Source organism: Pan paniscus, chromosome X, assembly GCF_029289425.2.
Source record: "Pan paniscus chromosome X, NHGRI_mPanPan1-v2.0_pri, whole genome shotgun sequence".
Lineage (NCBI taxonomy): Eukaryota > Metazoa > Chordata > Mammalia > Primates > Hominidae > Pan > Pan paniscus.
In genome coordinates, this window is record NC_073272.2 from 33,063,198 (window position 1) to 33,086,309 (window position 23,112).

Here is a 23,112-nt window from a genome sequence, read left to right on the forward strand (position 1 = left end):
AGTTTCTAACCCAAGAGCATCCTCAGGAGGGAATACTTAATGGAATGTAGAAAGCCTATCAAAAGAGGAGAGTGAACAAATAACTACAATATCCCTTCCTCTTGGGCAAGCTGAGGAAAGAGGTACAAGGATTTTGATAGCAGTGTTTTTAACTCTCTTGCAAATTGCTGATTTATAATGATATTGATGTATCTTTAAAAAGCTTTTAGCCCCATTGACTTAACTAGGACTTAACTAGTTCTCCTTTCTAGAACTGCTGAAGAATCACACCCCTAACCTCAGGCCCAGCAGACCCTAAAATTAAACCCTCATTTTAACATTCTGAAGCTCTCTGCAAACCATAGACATGAAGCTAAGGGCTACGTGCTGATAGACTGCCTTCAAATCTTATGGTTTTTAAAGACCACTTTTCCTAAGAATTCCAAAAACACTCAGAAGTCCATTTTTGAAAATTGAGAGCTTTTGCATCATTCAGGTGAGCATCATGCTGGATAGTAGGATCCAAAAATTGGGCAACAGATTAAAAAGGGCTAGATCCTTCTGAAGAATGCTATAACTTAAGAAAAGGAAAACCAGTACCCCTTGAGAAAACACTTGTGGTTAAGAGGGCTTCAATGAAGGAAAAGGAAATTGGAATAAGTAACATCAGAACATATGGTGCATCTAGATTTTAATAAACTGCTTGAAATAAAATCAGCTTTCTGAAGTGCAGTGATTCTCTCTTCACATTATCCTATTTTTACCTACATGTCTCCTTCATAAACTGGTCTTCTTGTACTATACTGACAGTATCACAAATGCAAAAAAACTCACATTGTAATTTAAAAAGGAACCATTGGGGAACCACATATTTTATTGTATTTATAATTAAGAGACCCCCCCAATAAGACAGGCTAAGAAATAATGTTTTTAAACAGGGTCTCGTTCTGTTGTCCAGGCTGGAGTGCAGTCATGTAACCTCGGCTCACTGCAGTCTCGTCCTCCCGGGCTCAAGCGACCCTCCCACCTCAGCCTCCTGAGTATCTGGGACTACAGGCACATGCCACCATGCTCGGCTAATTTTTGTATTTTTTGTAGAGATGGGGAGACGGGGTTTCACCACGTTGCCCAGGCTGGTCTTGAACTCCTGAGCTCAAGTGAGCTGCTCGCCTCGGCCTCCAAAAGTGCTAGGATTACAAATGTGAACCACTGTGCCCAGCCTAAATTCTACTCTGTTGGTCAGTATATCTGTCCATATGTAAATACTCCTGATTACTTAAATTTGTAGTAAGATTTGAAATTGGAAATTGTGAAGGCCAGGTGCAGTGGCTCACCCTTGGGATCTCAGAGCTGTGGGAGGCCAAGGTGGGAGGATCGCTTGAGCCCAAGAGTTTGAGACCAGGCTGGGCAACATGGTAAGACCTCCATCTCTACAAAAAATTTAAAAAAAGATTAGCCAGGCACGGTGGCACACGGCTATAGTCCCAGCTACTTGGAAGGCTGAGGTGGGAGGGTCACTTGAGCCTGGGTGTTCAAAGCTGCAGTGAGCCATGATCAGGCCACTGCACTCCAGTCTATGTGACAGAGCAAGATGCTGTCAAAAAAAAAAAAAACCCAATAAAAGTATCTTTAAGCAGCATATATTATGTGTGTGGGGGCAGGGTGAGCTTTTTAAAAAATATTTTCTTAAAATTTCAGTAATGAACTTAGGGACCTAGACATAAATTGTGAGAAAAGGACAGGCTTTTAACCACATAATTGCACTTCATGTAAATCAATATTATATTAGTATTTCAAAATACATTCCTGAGCATATTACTATCTAACATCTACTGATGTTGTAAATGCTTTCTGGAGCCTTGAAGAGCTCAGAGTTTTAAATCACCAAGCTAACCTATTGGAACAGTCTTTCCATTACGTTTGTAAAAATGCTAATAGAAATCTAAAACTCACCTCATGAATCAAACATATTATTACTTCTAGGGAGTGACGAAGAATGTACCCTCTCAATAACAAATGAATGACCCAGAGGAGTCTAATGGGAAATATCTCAAGAGCCTCTCTATTTGACAACAGCTTGCCTCACTCAGCCTGTAAGACACGGATGGGTGGCATGATCTTCTCCTGTTGTTTGTTTTCTCAGAATGTACATTTTAAAACATAGGAATGATTACATTTTTAGAAATCCACTTGTCTGCAGAGTTAGCCGAAAGGTACCTCTTGAAAAATAATGATCACAGCAAGTTTAGAAACAGCCTGCCCCACCCTCAGCCCAAAGTAAAAGAAAAACAAAAATCTTAGACACTTGTCCAATATCGTTACTTTTTTTTTTTTTTTTTTGAGATGGAGTTTCACTCTTGTTGCCCAGGAGGGAGTGCTACAGCGTGATCTCAGCTCATTGCAACCTCCGACTCCTGGGTTCAAGTGATTCTTCAGCCTCGGCCTCTTGAGTAGCTGGGATTACAGGCATGTGCCACCATGCATGGCTAATTTTTTGTTTTTTTAGTAAAGATGGGGTTTCACCATGTTAGCCAGGAAGGTCTTGATCTCCTGACTCAGGTTATCCGCCCGCCTCGACCTCCCAAAGTGCTGGGATTACAGGCGTGAGCCACCGTGCCCAGCCCCAATATCCTCACATTTTAAAGATAAAGCACCAAGGTCTACAAAAAATAGACATGAGACACTTGGTCTCTTATATCCCACTTACTCCACTACTATTCTCTACTACCATTCTATGACATTGGGGGTAGTCACAGACAAATACTGAAAGAAAACTGATTTCCAGTTGCTTTTAGTGATTTATTCCCTGTGAAAATCCAAGACAATGCTTTTGTCAAACCATTAATGTGATGTAAAAAATTTTCTGGGGACTCAAATTCCTAATGACTGTTCAGTCATCATAGTGAACCTTTAAATTATTTCTTTGCTATGTCTTGCTTTGTTTGTGTAGGACTCTGGCAATATTTTCTCTCAATTTTTTGTGTAGGTACACAGCCGATAAATGAGGGAAACACAATATTTCTAACACTTGATGGAAACCTCCTCTGCAAAGCCATTTTAGATCTGTTGGAAATAATCTAAAATTAATTATCTTATATTGTTTTTTATCTATTTTTTAATCAAAAAAGTTCTATTTTCTCTACCACTAAAATGTCTACATCTGCATTTTTCACGACTGGACATACAGACTAAAAATACATGAGATGATCTCTTTGAGTTTAAAGTTACCTGACAAAGTCCATGAGAATCAGGGTCCTTAAGTATAAATTATCTACATATATGTGGGGCGTGTGTGTGTGTGTGTGTGTGTGTATGTGGCTACTGCTGCTTTTCTGTCATAAGTTCTCATTAGTTAATGAATTGTAGCTATAGAGACACTAAGTAAGAAATGGAATGGGGGTATCGACGAAGAAACTTTTTTACCAAACATCTAACTGTAAATAATATAAATTCATTGTAGAAAATCAGTGGAAAAGGAATGAAAAAGAAAACCGCCTAGAATGTATTAGAGAGCTCCAATGGTAATATCTCAAGCGATATTATAGCTTTTCATCAGTAAATACTTGCTACTTTTTCAGTTCTAAAAAAATGTTTTCAGCTTCTGATCCTATTGTGTTCAAACCCTGGGTGCAGGGGAACACCTGAATGCTTTTGAGGGCAAGGCAGGTAACATAAACACGTGTTGAACAGGCTGCTTGGGAACTTTGGCAAATTAGAGAATGGAAATCTCCTTAGAAGTGGGCGTCTCTAGGAATGTGTAACCTACCATGCATACTGTGAACCACTGTAGCTTCCACGGTAGAGTATGCCTGGAGTGGGGGTACAGAGGGAAAAAGCAACAGCTTGATATTTTCAGCACCTCACCAGAGACATGAGGTTCAGGTTCGATTAGGAGAGGGGGCTAGATGTGGTCTTAAACATTTGACACGCCAGACCACAACACCATTTCTGCTTTCAAGATACCTTTCACGAACTGACTGTAGTTGAAGGCTTCCGACCATTTCATCCAGCTCAAAGAGCAATTTGGACCTAAAAGGGATACCTCTTGAAGAAGAAAAATATAAACTAATAAGTAAAAACTAAAAATCAATGAAAAGTTTCTTTTCAGTATTTTATGCTTATGTTTCAACTTTGAAACACTATAATTTTGGAGAGGGGGAAAGGCAGTGCTGGTAGTTAATCTTATACGGGATCTCAAGGATGTAGGCAGGCTGGGCACGGTGGCTCACGCTTGTAATCCTAACAATTTGGGAGGCCAAGGTGGGAGGATCACCTGAGGTCAGGAGTTCGAGACCAGCCTGGCCAACATGGCAAAACCCCGTCCCTAGTAAAAATACAAAAATTAGCTGGGCATGGTGGCGGGTGCCTAGTAATCCCAGCTACTCGGGAGGCTGAAGCAGGAGAATCACTTCATCCTGGGGAGGCGGAGGTTGCCGTGAGCCAAGATCGTGCCACTGCATTCCAGCCTGGGTGACAGAGTGAGACTCTGTCTCAAAAAACAAACAAACAAAAAAGGATGTAGCCATATAACAATCATTCTATATGTGCCAGGCAACAGTGAAAGGAGTGCCCATTGTTTAGGAACCCACCATACCATTTCCAGAAATACCACTCAAGTAATTTACTATTCATAGGTAAAACTATCAATTCCCATATACATGTAGCAGGTATGTAGTAACCAACATAAATATACTTTACCTAGTAAATAAAATCAATGAGAACAGTGAAAGTACTAACAGAAAACTGAGGACAAATCCAGGTGTAGCCCCACATAGCTGTGTAGCCCTGATCAATTCCTCCCTGAGCCTGGCTTCGCTGTCCTGTGAAATGTGGATGTTGATACCATCCACCATGCAGGTTGGTTGCTGCCACGTCCCATGTGGAAAACATACAATAGGCCCGCAATAAATGGGAGATGTTATCTGATGAATCACCACTTGGATAAAAGCCCAACGAATGTTTGATTGTTACAAAACTATTGGAAATATTAACTCTGAAAGGTGAAAAGCAAACTTCAACACTTAGTTCACTTGCAAGTGGTTTGTTATTGGGCTAGCAAGAAACAGAATTTCAAAGGGGGCTGGAATTGATCACACACTTACGATGACTTCCTTTTATTATATAAAAATTATACCTGAAAGTTGATTTCATAAAAGAGAAAGTTTGCAATAAATGAGTTCTAAAATCCCCTGCAACTGTAAAATTCTGTTATAATTCAAAATTGAGTGATGTCACAAGCCCAATGTCACAAGTCATGAGAGATTATCAGTTTTGAGTTTATCACCATATCTAAACTATGGAGAAAATTCTAGAAATATAATGATTAAATGTATATTTAATTTCTATTAAAGGAGCAAACATGTATTCATTGATAGTCCATAATTAGCTTTTCATCAAACATGTTTGCAATTTCTCATTACAGAGTAATTGAAAGTGGTAGAGAATACTATACAACAAAATGGAAATATGGCCATGGTAATACATTACTTTCCAGTGGAAAAAAAAAAGCAAGTTATAAGACAGAATGATTCAACTTCTATAGAAATATATGTATAGAAAGACATTTTTGAAGATCCTAGATTATTAAACACCAGCTAACTCTAAGAAGTGGGGTTATGAATGATTTGTCTCTTCTTTATTGTTAGCCTGTCTATATTTTTAAACTTCAAAAATATGAATAGGTACTAATTCTAGAATAATGATGATTTCAAAATAAGAGTGAATTAAAAGATTACAACTAGAAATTACTGTAATTAGAGTAGGAAATGTTAGAAGTGGGCTAAATCTGTGTAAACCACAGGTTACGATCAGGAGGCCCACAGACTAATTTAAATTAGCTCTTTGTGGACAGATTTCTAGTTTTTCTCTTGTACAATCAGGGGTCCTGGGAGTACTGGGATAGAAAGACCAGCTTGCCCAGGACAGCTGCTGCCCACTTCAGATGAAGCCTTTTCATTCTCTCATTTGCCAAAAGATAAGCATTCACGTTTTCCACCTGTGGTATAAACAGTCCACAATTATAAGCCAAAAACATTCTGTAGGGGCTGGAAATGTAGCACTTGAAAATTAGCTGATCCCAATTTTATTTAAAATTTTAAACGTTTACACACTTATAACCAGACTGAAATGACATAATATTACTCGAAATGTATTGGATCTCTCTGGCTAGTATAAGTGACTTTGTTTTTCCTTTTTCATGTTTTTTATTTACATTTTTCAGGTTTTCCAGAAGAAATTTAATGATTTATAATTAGAAAAATGTTTAATAAAACCATTTTTTGGCTAATATCTCTTCTCTAGTCCTTGGTGTCTCTATAGCTGCAATTCATTTTGCGAGAATCTATGACACAAAAGCAGTAATAGCTACGTACCCCCTGACACACACACACCCCACTTACATATACCTACACAGAATTTATGTTTAAGTACCCTGATTCCCACGGTGCTCATCACATAACCTTAAATCCAAAGAGATCGCCTTATGTGTTTTTCTATCAATATGTCCATTCACAGAAATGCAGGCTTGAAAAAGTAGAAAAGACATGACGTTTTTATATTAAAAAAATATATAAAAACACAGCCTGGGCAACATAGTGAGACCCATCTCTACAAAAATAAATAAAAATAAATTTTAAAAATGAGCTGGGTGTGGTGGTGCATTCCTGTAGTCCCAGCTACTCAGGAGGCTGAGGCAGAAGAACCGCATGAGCCCAGGGGTTCGAGGCTGCAATAAGGTATAACCGCACCACTGCACTCCAGCTTGGGAGACAGAGCAAGACCCTGTCCCAAAACAAAACCCAAAACAAGCTGCAACTTAAGATAATTCATTTCAGAATATTCCTTGTAGATCTAAAATGACAAACCAGACATCTGGACATTTGTCCAGTGTAAAAAGACTGGTGTTTTGAAACCCTTATTTGTATGCTCTGTACCCATTCACAATAATTCAAGTTATGAGGGGAAAGAAAACAGAACTGTCAGGCTCTTACATAAACACAAAACAAGCCATACTAAAGAAATCATTTAAATGTTCACATTAATGACCCGCCAGGCCTTAGGAATTGTGAGCACCGGAAAGACGGCAGAAAATTCCTTTACACAACATTTGTGGTTTGGCAAAAGGGTTGTCTTGGTTTCACACGGAAGAAATCAATAAGCACCTGAAACAGTTTTCTATCTTCGTGGGAAGAAAAAAAAAAATAGCCATAAATTGCAACTGTTTTTCCATCATTTTAGGCACCAAAGAAAACTACAAAGACCTATAGGCCCTCTCAGGTATATTGAATTTTTAGGAATCAATCAACTTCTAAAACTTGTTTTTAAGGAAACTCTGAAAAAAAGAAAGCTGATCGTCAATTTTGGATAGGAAGGTGCCACTGCTTTCACCCTTGAAACAATCTAGTGATGTATTTATATAGCAAGTAACTTTCACACTGCAAACTACTTTATCCTAAAAGTCACCTGTCATTTAACTTGGAGGAAACATGGCCATGTCCTTACCTAAAGACTGGTAGAGCTCTGTCATTTTGGGATGGTCCCAGCAAGTTGTTTGAGTCTCGTGGCTAAAATACAAAACATAAAGAAAGACTTCAGCATTTACAATGAGTACTCAAGAAAACAGGAAAAAAGAAAACAACAATAACAACAACATGATTTGCTTTTGAACCATTCGGAATCTTTATTTCAAAGCGCTTCCATAGTGTATTGAAGAAATGTTTATCTTACAAGCAGAAAGGCCCCTTTCTGCTTTGTTTCCAAAGAGAAAAGCAATATAAACATTATTCGGTTCCAGAATTTGTTTCTTCTTTGCACCCACAAATCGATCGCGCTTCAGTTATGATAAATTGACCTTGTTCTGTGATCAATAATCGACTATCAGGACTTCTTCACCTATCCAATGTGGAACACTACAGAAAGGACACCGACAACTGATTATTATTCAACTCTGTCAAAGAGATACCGGACATTAGTTCAATAAATATAAATCATCTCACTTCTCATTTGCTTTCACTGCCCCTGACATTTTTCCATTACTCTTTCCTCTACATATACAGATCTCATATCCATGATACCTGTATTTCATTTCAGCTTAAGGTATATCTACTGCCTGACTAATATATCATAACTTCCTTCTTCCCATTATTTCAGAGTGTTTTTTCTTTAAACTCAGTACGCTATACACCACTACACCTCTTCCTATATTTACTTGGGCCTGAATGAAGCATTCACAGCTGTCTTCCATTTCTTGAAGTGTGGTTGCTGGCTATCAGCTCCTGCCACAAAAAGAACAAAACACCTTTGTTCCTCATTCAATTACATGAATAAACCCTGGAGAAATAACTACATATACTTTTCCTTACTTTGGCCCATCTACATAAATCACCATAGCGTCGTATTTCCAGTTTTCAGGGATTGCATGATAGGCTTTGATACAGTAAAATGCAGTTTTGAATGATATTTGGGCACTCATATGCAGAGCCTATTCATAAACTTTTGAGGGGAAGGGGAGGGAAGGAAAAAAGAGAAATCGCTTAAACTGGGGCATTTCCAGAGGACCAGAAAGTACAGGGGCCTCACACAGAAAGAGGAGTCTGGAGAGGCAACAATGTGGAATGGCCTTAGCGTATGTTTTGAATTTTAGGGCTCTGCGCCCTACTGGCGGTGAAATTTAAAGCAAGCCTGCCTACCTTGGAGGGTTAAAGGATTAGTTGAAATAGGTAAGTGACCGGCACCATTTGGTGCTCAATATGTGGTCGCTTTTGGTATCATGTGCCCCTCAAATTGTCATCTATTAAAAGCAAATCTGTTATTAGTTGATTACAATATAGATGTGGATCCAACTGTAATTAAGTCAATCAAGGCGAAGAAAGACCCTTCCTAGAGAGCAAAACCAACACACTACATGTTATCACCTATGTTTAAAAAAAATAAGTTAAAACAACCATTTAAGTTGGTTTAAGAAATGGAATGCAATCATAAACCTCATAAAGACATATGGAAATCATCCAAACTGTACAACTTCAAAGACCATCCCTGTAATATTTACTAGTCAGTGATTGAACAGTGAGGGCTACTGAAATCAATTTGCAAGAAAATGTTCACTTGTGAAGTGCTGTTTCACTGTCTTCCAAATATGTTTATTTCAGTTTTACTTTTCCATAGAGACAACTCACATTTGAGGACTATAACAAGGGCTTATCAGTTGAGGGAATATAACAGAGTGACATTCAAGTCTTAAAGAGCAAGAAGAGCAGGAGATGTGGTCTCTATGCTTTAAGGGGTTTTAGGACACCCCATGACCAAGCCGGTTTATGATCTGGAGAAGGGGTAGGCAGGACTGGTACTTTACATGCACAGCACAAGGAGGCTGCAGCTTGCAGCTTCGTGGAAAAAGTGTTGCTTGTTCTCAGGCATTTCTCAGCTCGGAAAGTGAGTGTATACCAATTCCGTATATAAGTGCAGAGCAAGGAAAGGTTACCTTCTATTGAGACCACCCTGCATTCAGGCCTCCTCTATTTCCAAAGGTCATCCAGATGTGATATAAGCACCAGGGAGAAAGGAAGAGCGAAGAGAGGAAGCACACACATGTGTGCCCACATGTACAAGGGCTCACACAGGCCCTTACTAGTCACACTGTGTAACAACAATGTCCCATCTCCAGGATATTTGTAAGGACCGTAGCATCTTCTATAGGTCTGCAGAAAAACATTTAGCTGAGCTGATAAGCCTGATCAGACAGAGACAGGGAACCACGGTGAAAAGCCACCATCTGGAATGGACTTCAAATTAGAGGAACATAGGCAAGAAATATACCTGTACCAAACACAGTTCTAAAAGGAAAGGGAAACAGTGTGTACAATTTACAGGAGAATCCCACATAGAATGAATGAGGGCTTCATGTAGCTCCCCATCTTCTAAAGAAATCTCATGACTGTTGGCATACATACATTCCTGCCTTTTTAAAGAATTTATTTTGAAGGTTAAAATTATGAAAAGGGTTTTAGAAATTATTTTTTTTTAATCCATCAGTCCTCGGCAAAACTGAAAATCTCCTTTACTGGAAGAAGGAGGAAATTCTAAGCCCCCAATTCCATTGCCCATTTGTGAGTTAAGATACTAGTCCTTGATAGGTACTATTCTCCCAGTTATCTGTGATTCTGGGGGACTTGAATAACATAGATAAATGAACTCCTCAAACAATTCCAGAAGCTAACCTTTTTCACCTTCGACACACAAACCTTTTATTTTTAAGCAATGCAAAAGAACTAGAAAAACAGATTTAGATTTCACCTTTGCAGTCTTAGTTTCACTTCAATTGCAAATCAGTTCTAAGCAAAAGAAGTGAGCACAAGTGGAAAGAAGAAAAGAATAAAGGGTGTGACTAATTCTTAAAACGAGAAAAATAGTCTTTTAATCATTTAATGCTAAAAATGCTTGGCAACGTAGCCAAAAAACCTTCAGATTCTTTGGTAACTATATGATGAACCAAATATTCACTTCACGGCTTGTTATTTTCTACCTGTGATGAATCCAGAGCCCCACTGGGACACATTCAACCCTCCAAAATAGATAGGAACTATGAATATGGACTGGATGAAACAGTAAGCACAAATCTGCATAACTCATATCCATCTTGTACCTTGAAGGACAAACCAAATTTTTGTCTGTGATCAATACCGATTTTACAGCTTCGTTTCTTACTCTGTGCCTGCCTTCAAAAACAGTAGAGAATTCTCAGTAACTCCATGAGAAGAGCCCACATTTACCTGGAATATGCGGACAATATAGAAAAACATGGTGTGCTAGGGAGGAGGGAGTGGAAGGGTGGGTGGCACTGTTTTGGTAATTGTCTCTTTTCTGCATTTCACTCTCCACATCGGAAATACACTCCCCATATACCATGAACAACCAAAAGGGAAATTCTGAAACCTGTTCACATGTTAATGGGTACATCTTTGTTTGGCCTTTCTGAGAACAATAATGTTCAACATAGATCACAAGTCTGTACGTACATTAACACAGAGATCAGCTTCATAAATAATCCTTAAAACGCTCTTTACATCTTTAAAAAATGTTATTGATTTTGGCCCTGCTGGTTCCAAAGCCTGGCATCAGATATGCCTCTCTGAGCAGTATTTATACGAAGATTTCCCCTCTCCTTCTTCTTTCTACAAACCATGATAATCTTTTTCCCTTTTATTTGAGGCTGTGATAGGACCCTGATGCAAATTAAAATATAAAGTCATCGACTATGACAAAAGACCCCAGCAACACCTACTTGTCAATAATAAGAAATTAAAGCATTACTCTACTGAGCACAAGGCTGACCTAATTTCCTACCATACAATTTAAATTTTCTCTCACCTTCTTTAGTTTCAAGTAGTGTGCAAGGTTATTATAACTGCCTCAGAGCTGTTCCTGCTGTCAGTGCTGGAATAATCAGACTTACTGGAATTGCTTTTTTAGTTTCTTAAAAACAAACATTAAACACTTATAAAAAGTAACAAATATCTACTGCTGTGGCTGGGAAAATGGCAGTTGCCTAATTAAAATAAGATTTCTTCTGCCACCATTGTTATTTGGTACTGAAAATATTCCAAACAGTTGCCTTTTTAAAAAACTATCTGTCCACTACTTCCCAGGGAGAAAACTAATCGCTATGCAGCAATATAAAAAGGGAGCGTTCTCTTGCGATTTGCAGAGGATTAGAGTTTGGTTTCATATATAATCTGGAGCCCATTGATCCACACGCACGAATGATTTCCCTTTAATCTGAGGACCAGACTCTTTTTGTAGAGGAACCTTGGCATTTGCATGCTGAATTGTTGAACTTGGCTTGCATTGCTGGAATACTGGCAGGGTGTGGATGGTAAAATATAAAGTTTCTGCTACCGTGGGGCAGGGGGTTGGAGGGGTGGGCATCAATATAAGCATCAGAAATCCATTCTAGTTCCCCATTTCTTGTTCCCTGGGATATTCACCATTTTATTCTGTTTGGCTAAAGCCAGGGCAAAGATGATTGCCTCGGTGCCTGTTCCAGCTGTTAGTTGTCCTCCGTTTTATTTGCTTTTCAAGGTTTAACTCCTACCCACCCTCAACTTTGGCCAAAGCAATTTCTTTTCAGGGTCGTGTCCAATCGGAGATCAAACAATGATGACTGAAACCAATTCCACGGTGTTCAAGGGCCAGAGACCTTTCATATAACCGTGTTGCTTCATTTGCTCCACTCGCTTCTCCAACAGCAAATGTATCCTCCAAAGAGGGGCTTGAGTAAAAGCCAATAAAAAAGCTAGGCAAAAAAAGAAAGGTTGATTGGGGGTGTGGGGGGGGGGGGGTGGGTGACAAGGAGAGATGACAGGGATAAAGCAGAAGACCAAGAAGAGTTTATTGCCCAAGGAAAAATGTAGATTTCACTTAAAGACGCCACTTAAAAGTTCACCACTTAAATCGGATGGATTTTTTTCATGATGTAAAAACAGTTTATAATTAATATTATGCCTCCCTCGAGCAACTAAACCCCTTCAATTTAAAGCTTCAAACTTAACTTCAAATTTGACTAATATAAGCAAAGTGTTCTGCCCTTCTTATTGCCGTGCTGGGATTGGGAGTGACAAACTTTGCTTGAAGATGAGCACAGACACCTGGAGAAATGCGAGAGAACACCCTAGAAATGACTCCACACCCAATCCCGAAGGGCAAAAAAAAAAAAAAAAAAGCCCAAACAAACAAAAATCCCCCCCCTGAAATCTTTGACTTCTGGGCTTTAGTTGTTTGTTCTTTCTTTCCTGATTTCTGCAGGTCTTGGGGCATGGAATGAGCACGGTAGAAAATGCAGCGAGGGAAATGTCAGTTGGAATCCTCGGAAGAAATCAGGCAGAAAGTTGACCTTTTGGCACTTGCAGTGCAATGGAAGGTAGCGCCGCGTGCGCCCCTTCCTTCTGCGAGTAAGAGCGACGATTTAGGAACAGCCAGCCTTGCTCACGTCCACACTGGCAGCCTGGAAAGGAGCGAAAAGCTCCCCCGGCCCCAATCCCCGCGTGAGGAACGCGTTATCCCCTCTGGGGACGGGGAGAAATCAGCTTTTTCTCTCCAAGCCCGTCCCAAAGCCGAGGGAAGAGGTTCCCCCACTAGCCCGGCGCCTGGGGAGAAACCCCGGGGGCGCACCTGCAGCCGCGCCGCGGGAACCCGCGGGAGAGGTTCCTAGACGCCCAGCCGCCCGGCGCCCCGGGTCCAGCCGCCGCGCCTGTCCAAGTTTTGACCGCCTCAGCTTGCCCCCTGCTCGCGCCACAAGTGCACGGATTGCGGCCATCAGACGGGGCCGGGGCCGCGATCCACTTACCCTTTGAGCTGTTCCCTCATGGCTGCAAGGGCTCCGCGGTCGAGTGTGGGTACGAGTGGAGGAGTGAGCTTCCCAGAGCCGCCGGGCTCCCCGAAAGTGGAGCGCCGCCGCCGCCGCCGCCCAAGCTCACAGCTGAAAGCACTGCGGAGGAGCCGGCGCGGGCGGGCCGGGGAGGGGGCGCTGCGGGCAGACGGGGCGGGGCCGTGTCGGGCTCCGCCCCCACCTAGGGACCTGAGAACCCGGACACCCAGAGACTGGGCAGTTGGGGCTTTCAAAACGGAAAGGAAAAAGAAAAGAGAAAAAGAGAAAGAAAGAAAGAAAGAAAGAAAGAAAGAGGATGGGGATTTAAGGTAGACCCAGGAACCTGGAAGCCACACACCGCTCTGCTAACACCTCCTTAAAGCCTCTAGCAAGACTACTTGTTGCCTAAATAAATGACCCAGGTGCAAATGACCTCATCCCAGATAATTAAGAGTGTGGGCTTGGAGTTTTCTTTTTAAAAAATAAAAGAAAAAAATTATATACATAATTCTCACTCTCCCTTCCTCCTCAGTTTAAGATTAAAGTGGCCGGCGATAAGGACGTGAAATTGCCGTTAGGCTCATCCTGGGCTAAAAGGGATTGTTAAAAAGACTTTGTATTTGGATTTGTGACATAGCAGCGGATCTCAAAATGTAGACCCTGGGAACAGCAGTATCAGTATCACCTGCGAACTTCTTAGAACTGAAAATTCCCTGGGCCCGGCCCAGACCTATTGAACCAGAAACTCTGAGCATACTAATGTTTGAGAATCACTGGTATGGACTCTCTAAATGAAGACAATACCACCAGTGCTGTTGCACGGTTTGGTCCTTTAGTATTCTTTTAGGAAGATCTAGAAGGAACTTGTTTCTAATAGAATATTTTATTGGAAAAGTTACAGGGCCTGAACAGTTCAAATAATTCTAATTTTAGAGTTTGCAATATGATGATAGAAGTTAACTACACACAATTATTTCAAGCTTGGAAATATTCAAAAGAAGAAGAAAGCCTTCATTAGCACAAGAATTTTCTGCAAACTTCACATAACACCTTAGATTAGCATCCAAAGAGCATCTTACGATAAACTGTTAGTGATATTTTCACTGTCCTTCTTTGTCCATTTATTTTGTTGGCTTGCTTTTCTTTTTATTTTCTTTCAAACATTTGCTTTCCACTCTCCTTTCCGATTGATTCATTCCACTTCGGTCTACAGTTTAAATGTGGTCCCCTTTTAAAAATTTATTTCTTAAGGGATGGGGGTCTCACTGTGTTGCCCTGGCTGGTCTCCCAACTCCTGAGCTCAAGCAATCCTCCCACTTCAGCCTCCAAGTGCCTGCGATGACAGGTGCATGCCACCATGTCCGGCTTCTTTTGAAATAATCCTTTTCTGCTCAACATTTTTCCCCCTAGAATGTTTTAGGTGGAAGGACACCCATTTTGCTTTATCTAATGCTATAGCATGGCAAAAGAGGCAAAAATAAAGTATCTGGACAAAAGCAAAAGGGAATGCCAGGATTCTTTATTACCTTTAACAAACCAAATATAAAGGTAAATGTTATCACTAAAGATATGTGCATGTAAGTACGATCGGTATTGCTATTTTTAAGCAAATATGGCACTTCTTCTGGCATTCTGGCTCATACACTGAGATTACTTAGTGTTGCCCTTTAGCAATTTTTAGCTAGTGAGTTGTGGAGGCAGCTGCTATTACGGTCTGAGGGGGGCACACTAAGATTTGCCTTGGCTGAAGTTGTCCCTTGGTCTAATAGTATATTCTAGGTCTGCTCCGATCCTTGGGGAAGAGGGATTAGTGTCCTGTAATGAGGAAGTAGTGCCCTTTGCAGTAAATCAGAGACACCAATCTCTGTGTCAGTGTGGCAAATCACTTAACTACTGTTTATGTTTATTTCAACGAAAAGACAGAAGCCTCAGAGCATGGACATTTGTAAATATTACAAATCAATAAACTAAGGATTTGTAACACCTGGATAGTAAGACATTTGTCACTCTCTTCCTTTCCTGTTTTTTGTTTGTTTGTTTTACACTTTTAAATTACCTGCTCAAAATTCAGGAGTTCTGACACGCTTCTCTATAAATGCTTAAGTCTCTTTTCTCAGTGTCCAATTAGAAAACTACTAAGAATAATCTGTTGACAAGAAAAAAGAATGGAATAAGAAATCACTATTCAGACTTTTTTAAAAAATTGACAGATGGCAATCCTCAAAAATACATCTTTAAGTTCTTTTTTAGACTGGAGTTATAGGCACTTGAAGACTTGTTCCCAAATCTTGATGTCATATTATAATTAAATACTGAAAGTATTAAGAAATGACGCGGGCATCACAGAGACTGTTTTGTTGTTCAATTGCAGTCAGATTATGAATTTTGCTTATTAGAGGAAAGCATTTGGAAAAGAACATAATTGATATACCTTCGTGTCATATGTAAATAATGTAGTGATGCCATGTATGATAATATATTGTTTGTTTATAGTAGATGTTTCTTCTTCTCCTCCTTCTGATTATATTGTTATTGTTATTATTACTGTTTTGATATGAACCACGGACATGAAAAGAGCCTGAAGCTCTGCTACCAGAACAAACTTCAGCTAAAATTTTGACTTCAGAATCAGCCATGACCTACTTGTTCCCAGTACCACTGTCTAGAATGGTGCAAGGATTGGAATTGGGGAATCCAGCTCGAAGACTCATGCGCTTAGCTATTCTGCTATGCTGCCATGAAGAGACATGGCTTCTTTTCCCGTGAGAAAGGTCTGTGTTTTTTCTAGTATACTCATAGACAATCTCACTGATGGCTCAGAGCAGAGAAGAGTAAATTTGCTAGAAATAGAGATAAAGAAGAAATGAAATGGGATGAGGTCAAAGAAGGCAACCCAGTACATTTTCCCGTAGCCAAAACTCTGGTCTTTGAACCACTTAAACTTTGAGGGTATCTTTAGAGAATAAGGGCATCTCTGACCTAAGGGACTGTGCAGGATGCTTCCCCATTCTCCCATCCATCTCTATTCTTTGTCCTTCTCCATTCTGCTCTGTGCCCCAGGAGGTTGGACCTCTGTGGGGACATCAATCAGGCTTTCCTGCCGTTTGGCTTCCTTTTGCTTTCAGCCAATTGGGAGGCAGTGATGAAAGGCCTATAGAAGGAGAGGAAAGGACAGGAGGAAGGTGCTGTTTGGGTATTTATTCTTCAGGTTCCCTCCTACTGATCTCTGGCCTGGCAGCTGCTGAGTTCCTTGACCTGCAGCCACAAGTCTTGTTGGCCAGTCCTTTCCTACAGCAATAGCATTCCACCAGTTACGCAAACCATTCCTCCCTTTATCCCTTTGGGCAAAAGTTTACCATTCCTTGTTTTTTTTTCTCCTAGCCTGCCTAGAGCCTTGTAAATAGCCTTTTCATTATACTCTCTTCAAGTGTTCCGTTTGAATGTACCATCTGTTTCTCCCAGGACCCTGACCAAACTGAGACCCATCCAGCCAAAGCCACCCTCTGGGGCAATAGACTTGATGCTGAGTGGGGACTACTGATAGAGGAGAAAGTCAGATCCCCCCACTCTGGGGCTAAAAAGCAGATGAGACTCAGTCATTGGATAAATATTCATAGAAGCCTCCTCTGTAGGCCCACAAAGAGCTTCTGGCCTTTTGAGGGTAAAGGCAAATCAACAATTATGATGGTGACAACAGCAGGTGTGAGGGTAAAAAGGATGCAACCAGCTTGTTCTTCACAAGAGCTTCAACGGTCTGCTTGATCTTTTGGAGAGAATGTCAAGATAAGGGTTAGAGAAATGGGCAAACTGGAAAGGGCTTAGTGTGACAATCTGGAGTTTGACTTGTATCCTGAAAGGTATGAGGGAGCTTTTTAAGGAAGAAAGAATTAAAGCATGAGTGTGGCTCTGTCCGGTTTGTCTTTTAGAAAAATCACTCAGGCAATGGTGTGGGGGCTTGATCAGAAGACAGAGTCTGAAATTCAGACATCAGGTACAAGGAGATTGCAGTATGAGGAGGATCTGAATTACAGCAGTGGCAGAGGAGGTGGAGAAATGATACAATAAGGTTCCAACTACAGGAGTCTTGACTGACTGGATGTATGAATGGAAGAGAGGGAAGAAGTAAAGCAATAGTCCTCAAGCTTGGCCGCCCTTTGGAATCACTCAGGGATTGTTAATAAATTTAGATGTTTGGGTCTCACCACCCTGAGATTCTAATTTAATTGGTCTTGGACATTAGGATTTCTAAGACTCTCCAAGTGATTCTAATATGCAGTGAAGGTTAAGGACCATTGTCCTTGAGTGACAACCAAGATTGGATGAGTAGCATTCTCCAAGCTAGGAATTTCAGGAGGAGGGGGCAGAAGAGGGTTAGGAAAGAGATGATGAATCCAGTCTTGAACATAATGAATTGGAGGTGGTGATGTAAAAGTGCAGGTATCCAAGAGACAGTTGGACATCTGAGTCTTGAGCTCAGAGGGAAGATGTCTGAATTGGAGCTATGGATTTGCAGTGTACTGTTGGAAGGGTCTTGGGTTCGAATGAGCCCATCTAGTGGAGGCTGTGAAGGGCCAACAGCTGAAGCTAGGCTGTTCCTACCTTCCACAAACACATCTTTTTCCTTTCTGGGTTGCATGTGGTTTCAATGTTGGCCTGATGCTAGCTGTGTAAAAATGAGGAGTGGCACAGGAAAGGACAAAGACAAGGAATGGTTTGAACTGGGTACTTGCCTGGAGGGATGGTCCCGAGAGACTTCACCAACTCCTAGGGTTCAGCTTCTCTCTATCTATAGTGCGCCCTAAGTTTAAGTAGAACCTGCATCACTTTATAAAAATTCATTTAGAGTATAGGTATCACTTCAATTAAGTAGAATACATATTCTATAGTAAAATGTCAACATTTGGGTATACAATGAAGACATAAGAATTCCATATTCCTCTTTGCATAGTACAAGTACTAACCATGAACAGTGATTCAGACATCTAACAAATGGGTTGGCGTATGGTGAATCATTGCTGGTTAGGGCAAATATTATAGCATACTAATTGAAATATATATAACAATCCCCCTAGATCAATCTGAAACCAACATCTTCTGGATGTAAGAACATCCAGCCAGGTCACATTAACCAGCAAATGAAGAGGCCTCTAAGTTCAGACACAGAGCACTTCACACCCACACAAAAGCCTATTTTTCCAGGCCCTGTCTCTTTAGGGAGGCAGAGTAAGCCAGGTTCAGGAAAGTTCTCTGTGAGCCAGCTGCCATCTAAACCAGAGATTTCACCAGACAGGTTCCAGATAAAGTCGAGCTCTGCTTCACTCTCACGCAGTTTTCTTTTAATAAGATTTCTCAAAGCTTCACGGAGCCACCTATATCAAGCCGAACATCTAAAAAGATGTGAATTTTAGCATCTTCACTAAAATAAAGCCATACTTCATTAACCTCACAGGCCGACGGTTGCTTCATGGGAAAGAATTTGGAGTACCTATTAGCCTGCCAGCTATAGCGATAACCCATGTATATGACCCACACCACCTCCTGCTAAAAATGGATCACTGGTTAATGTGGTTCCAGTATATCTGACTACAGCATTCCTGGTCTACCTTAACAGCTCAAACTTGTAACTATTTGTCTGCCTTTCCCCACCGATTGTGCCAAATAAGCGGAATTTCAAAACTGGGCAGAAATTCTTACACTCTGCATAATCTCTCTTCCTCTTCAGCTACAAATAAGGCTTTGTATTCGATTAGACTCACAGCAGGTGAAAACCCCAATTAGTGAATTCATTCTGAGGCCTCTACCTTCCTCCCACACAACACATTTTTGTAAAAAAATCAGGGAAGTCTGCGTCTCTTCTCAAATCAGAAGTAAATTAACCCTTTGATCTACCCAAGCAAACTATTTACTGCATGAGACTTTTCACTGCAAAATGGGAGGATGTTGAAAGATTCCTCCTTCTTAACTCCATAAGGGAGGTTACAGAAAATTCTATTTTATCAGACTTTATTGTTTTCTTCAAATCCATAAATACTCACATTTTCTGATCAATCTAGAAATTACAGTTTTTCTTTCTACCTGAAACTCACAATGCCAATATTATCTAACAAAAGATTAATGGACAGTCTACTACAAGAGACAATTAATTTTTAGTTATGTTCTTATTTTGGTGTATTTGAGGTGAGAAAAAAAATTAAATTTTAGTTTAAACAGTATGCTTTGGCCTTAGGAAAGGCACAAAGTCTATATTTCATACTTTGTAAATATTTATTTGTCAAAGAAAATTCATCATTGGACAAGGATAGATGTTTGGTTGAACATTAAAAAAAATCAATGCAGCTTTAGTTCTTAGAGTGATTTACTCATACTTTGTCAATTGCTTCTCTGGAAACAATTCACAACCTAGTTTTATTTATGAACATATGATTAAAAAACAGCAGCTTTGTCTTTTTTAATTGTTTTAGTCCTGTCACTTTTCTTGAAACAAGTCGTAGGACTTACCCACAAGAAAATACTGAGCATATATCAAGTAGTAATGCAGCTTTTAGAAGTAGTCATCTGTTACTGTCAGAGGTTCATTTCATTTTGAGTCTTTTTAATTAAAATGCAAAGTTCTACATACATGCCTGCCTAAATTACCCCTTTCTGAAATACTCAAATTTCAAAAAAAAATTTTAAATGCGAATGTAACCATTGTTAATACTCTAGACTTGCTTCTTGAGATTTGGAAAAAAGTAAACAAAGGAATTACCAGTCAATTAAGCGAACAAGGAAGTCATCCTAAGTTGAAACACATAAGGAAAATGTAATAATCAAATGCTACAGATGAAGACACCAGCGTTTTTCTTTTTTTTTTTCTGAGATGAATATCTACAAGAATCACGCTTTATCAAAAGCAGCTTCCTTAATCTTCAGCAAGCGTAGCTGTGTATTATAGCAAAGGCATGAAGATAGAGGGGCAGAGTGTCCAGATCAATTCTACCCCTTAGAGGTGGGTCACTTAACCCTTTACAGGCAAGTCACTTAACCACTTGGAAGCTTTTGTTAACTCATCTATAGAATGTGGATAATACTGTCATATTGTGGGTCAAAATGACACAACGGCTCTGACAGCAATTTGAAGGCTGGGGAATGCTGTCTTCATGCAAAGCAGCCTGTCAGGCAGGTATGATTTCTTAAAAGAGAACTCAGTATGTTCAGGAATAGTTAGGTATACAGAACCAAATAAATTCACTTTAACATTCTGTTTTAGATTGTCGTGTGAGGGAAAATGAGAGGTCTGAGTTTAGTAAACTGCTCTTTAGCAGTTTACAAAAGGCACCTTTCCTCTTTTTGCTTTTTACACTTAAGAAGGAAGCAAGTAGGAAAAGTAAGATTTTTTTTTGTGTGTGTGCAAGATAAGGCACTAGCTGTAGCCTGAGATAGGCATAAAATTCACAGCATTTGCTATCACTCAGTGGGGCCGAGATTAAAATATGAATAGTATTCACGCATGTTAAAAGGTATATCCATGTTCATATTCTCAGACAGCAGAAACCTGGAGTAGTCAGAGAGCAAGTGAATATTGATTTGGTGGGGGACAGTGAGGGAGAAATATCCCCTAGCTTGATGGAGAAAGTCTCCTGGTGGCAAGCCTTGAACAGCCAGCATGTGGTAGGAATTCCACACAAAGACAGGGATCCATAAAAGGGGAAATAAGATAAAATCCAGTTTAACCAATTAATGATCTACCAATGTCTGAATCTTGTACTCCAGCTCTGGCTTACTTTTGTCAAGGCATGTTTTGAAGATGAAAGGAAAATACAGATGCAAGGAACTTTTATTTATCCACAAATTTCCAAGAATGTTTTTTATGTGCTCTATCTAGACTAAGTTTCTCTATTAAATATTATCCTATATTAAGTTCTTTAAATAACTTCAAACATAGTGTATTTATGGAACACTTACATATGTATTTGCTTATCATTTAAACTCTTCTCATTTTTTCTTTATGGTTGGTAAAAACCGGGGAGTGTTTGGAGAATGACATGGAAATATATAAAAATTTCAACATTGTAATCCAGTTTTTTTTTAAGTGGGATCCCAAGGAAATATGGCCTTTTCCTTAAGGAGCTTATGATCTAATGAGAGAAGATAGACCCATATATAGCTAAACACAGTATCAGACAGATTATAATAATTACAGAAATAGAGAGAAAAAAAGCAGCAAAAAGGGAAAGGTGATTAGTTTGGCCTCTTGGGATTAGAGAATATGCACTTCAATTAAAAACTAAGTAGGCTTTAATCACCTAGTTAGTTCTTAAATCAGGTTTTGTGTGCGTGTGTGTGTGTGTGTGTGTGTGTGTTTTCTTTTTGCTAGAATATGAAGAGTTGAAACAAGTTTCTTACATTGACTCTGTGAGCTAATCGCTCATATTAATAATTTACTAAGGTACAGAGTTTTTATGTTAATATACAGCTGTGTTACGACATCAGTTTAGGCTTTTTAGGAATTCAAAAATGTATTTGGCCAATATTGGATTTGATATCTTGGGAAGGCTAACTGGCAGAAAATACTACTTTCCCCATTAGGACATCAAAGCACATTATTGAGTTAATATGAACAAGACCTTCACGTGGGAATTGAAGTCCTCACAGCTTGACCTACTCTCATCCCTTAGAAACAGGTCGACAAAGAATTGGAAGCCTCTTTGCATATGATGGATAGAGAAGAAAAAATTGGCACCACCTGTACTTTTGAATATCTTTCTTTTTAAAATAGAATTAAATTTGAGGTGGGAAGAAACAAGGGTGGAAAAGAGGGTAGGGATCAGAATGGAAATGTATGCCAAGTAGATGATGACAACAGCCCAGTTAAGAGTGGATGAAAGTCTGAATTAAGAAAGGAGCACTGGGAATTTGTGGAGAGGCTGAATTCATGACAGGTTATAGAATAAAATCAATGCTACTTTTGAGCCAATTGAATGTGAGGGCTAGAGGAAAAGGAAAAGTGTAGGATTTTTGATAATGGCCCTATTAGCTGTGCATTCATGGATTCATATTTGTGTATATACTATGTACATATTTATACTGTGCATTGTTCTGTAAAGGCTTTAGGGCAACTTATAACAATGTATAACTCTTAAAAATTAATAAAACCCAGCACTAAGGAAATATAAATAGCATAAAACTTTAAGAAGCGAGGAACATTTAGAACACAGATTTGTTTTTTGTTTTTTGTTTTGAGACGGAGTCTCACTCTGTCACTCAGGTCGGAGAGCAGTGGCACGATCTCAGCTCACTGCAAACTCCGCCTCCCAGCTTCAAGCGATTCTCGTGCCTCAGCCTCCCAAGTAGCTGGGATTACAGGTGCCTGCCACCACGCCCGGCTAATTTTTTTGTATTTTTGGTAGAGACGGGGTTTCACCATGTTGGCCAGGCTGGTGTCGAACTCCAGACCTCTAGTGATCAGCCCACCTTGGCCTCCCAAAGTGTAGGGATTACAGGTGTGAGCCACCATGCCCAGCCAGAACACAGCTTTGAAGATCACGGTGCATGATGTGGTTATGAAAATTTTGCTATGCATACCCACCAGAATGAGCAAGACAAACAACACAGTGTTAGAAAGGATGTGGAGCAACTACAACTCTCATGCTCTGTTAGTAGGAGTGCAAATTGGTACAACCACATTGGAAAACTGTTTGGAAGAATGTACAGAAGCTGAACACACACAGACCCTATAACCCAGAAATTCTACCCCTTGATATAGTCCTCAAAGGAATGCATACATATATTCA

At 39.9% G+C, this 23,112-nt stretch overlaps 1 protein-coding gene across 5 annotated transcripts in view; it reads right to left on the bottom strand.

The window, feature by feature from the left end:
- Positions 1-23,112, bottom strand: part of DMD (dystrophin) — a 2,218,635-nt gene that overhangs the window by 133,271 nt on the left and 2,062,252 nt on the right. For 3 of the 5 annotated variants that reach the window (XM_008970952.5, XM_008970954.5, XM_008970953.5), the window contains exons 1-2: positions 13,319-13,474; positions 7,480-7,541 (exon numbers count right to left, since the gene is read on the bottom strand). In XM_008970952.5, coding sequence (XP_008969200.1) covers positions 7,480-7,541; positions 13,319-13,338 — 82 coding nt within the window. In that variant the 5' untranslated portion in view covers positions 13,339-13,474. Of the gene's footprint in view, positions 1-7,479; positions 7,542-13,318; positions 13,705-23,112 lie in introns of those variants that run through there. The other 2 variants (XM_008970951.5, XM_063601607.1) reach the window with 2 other exon arrangements.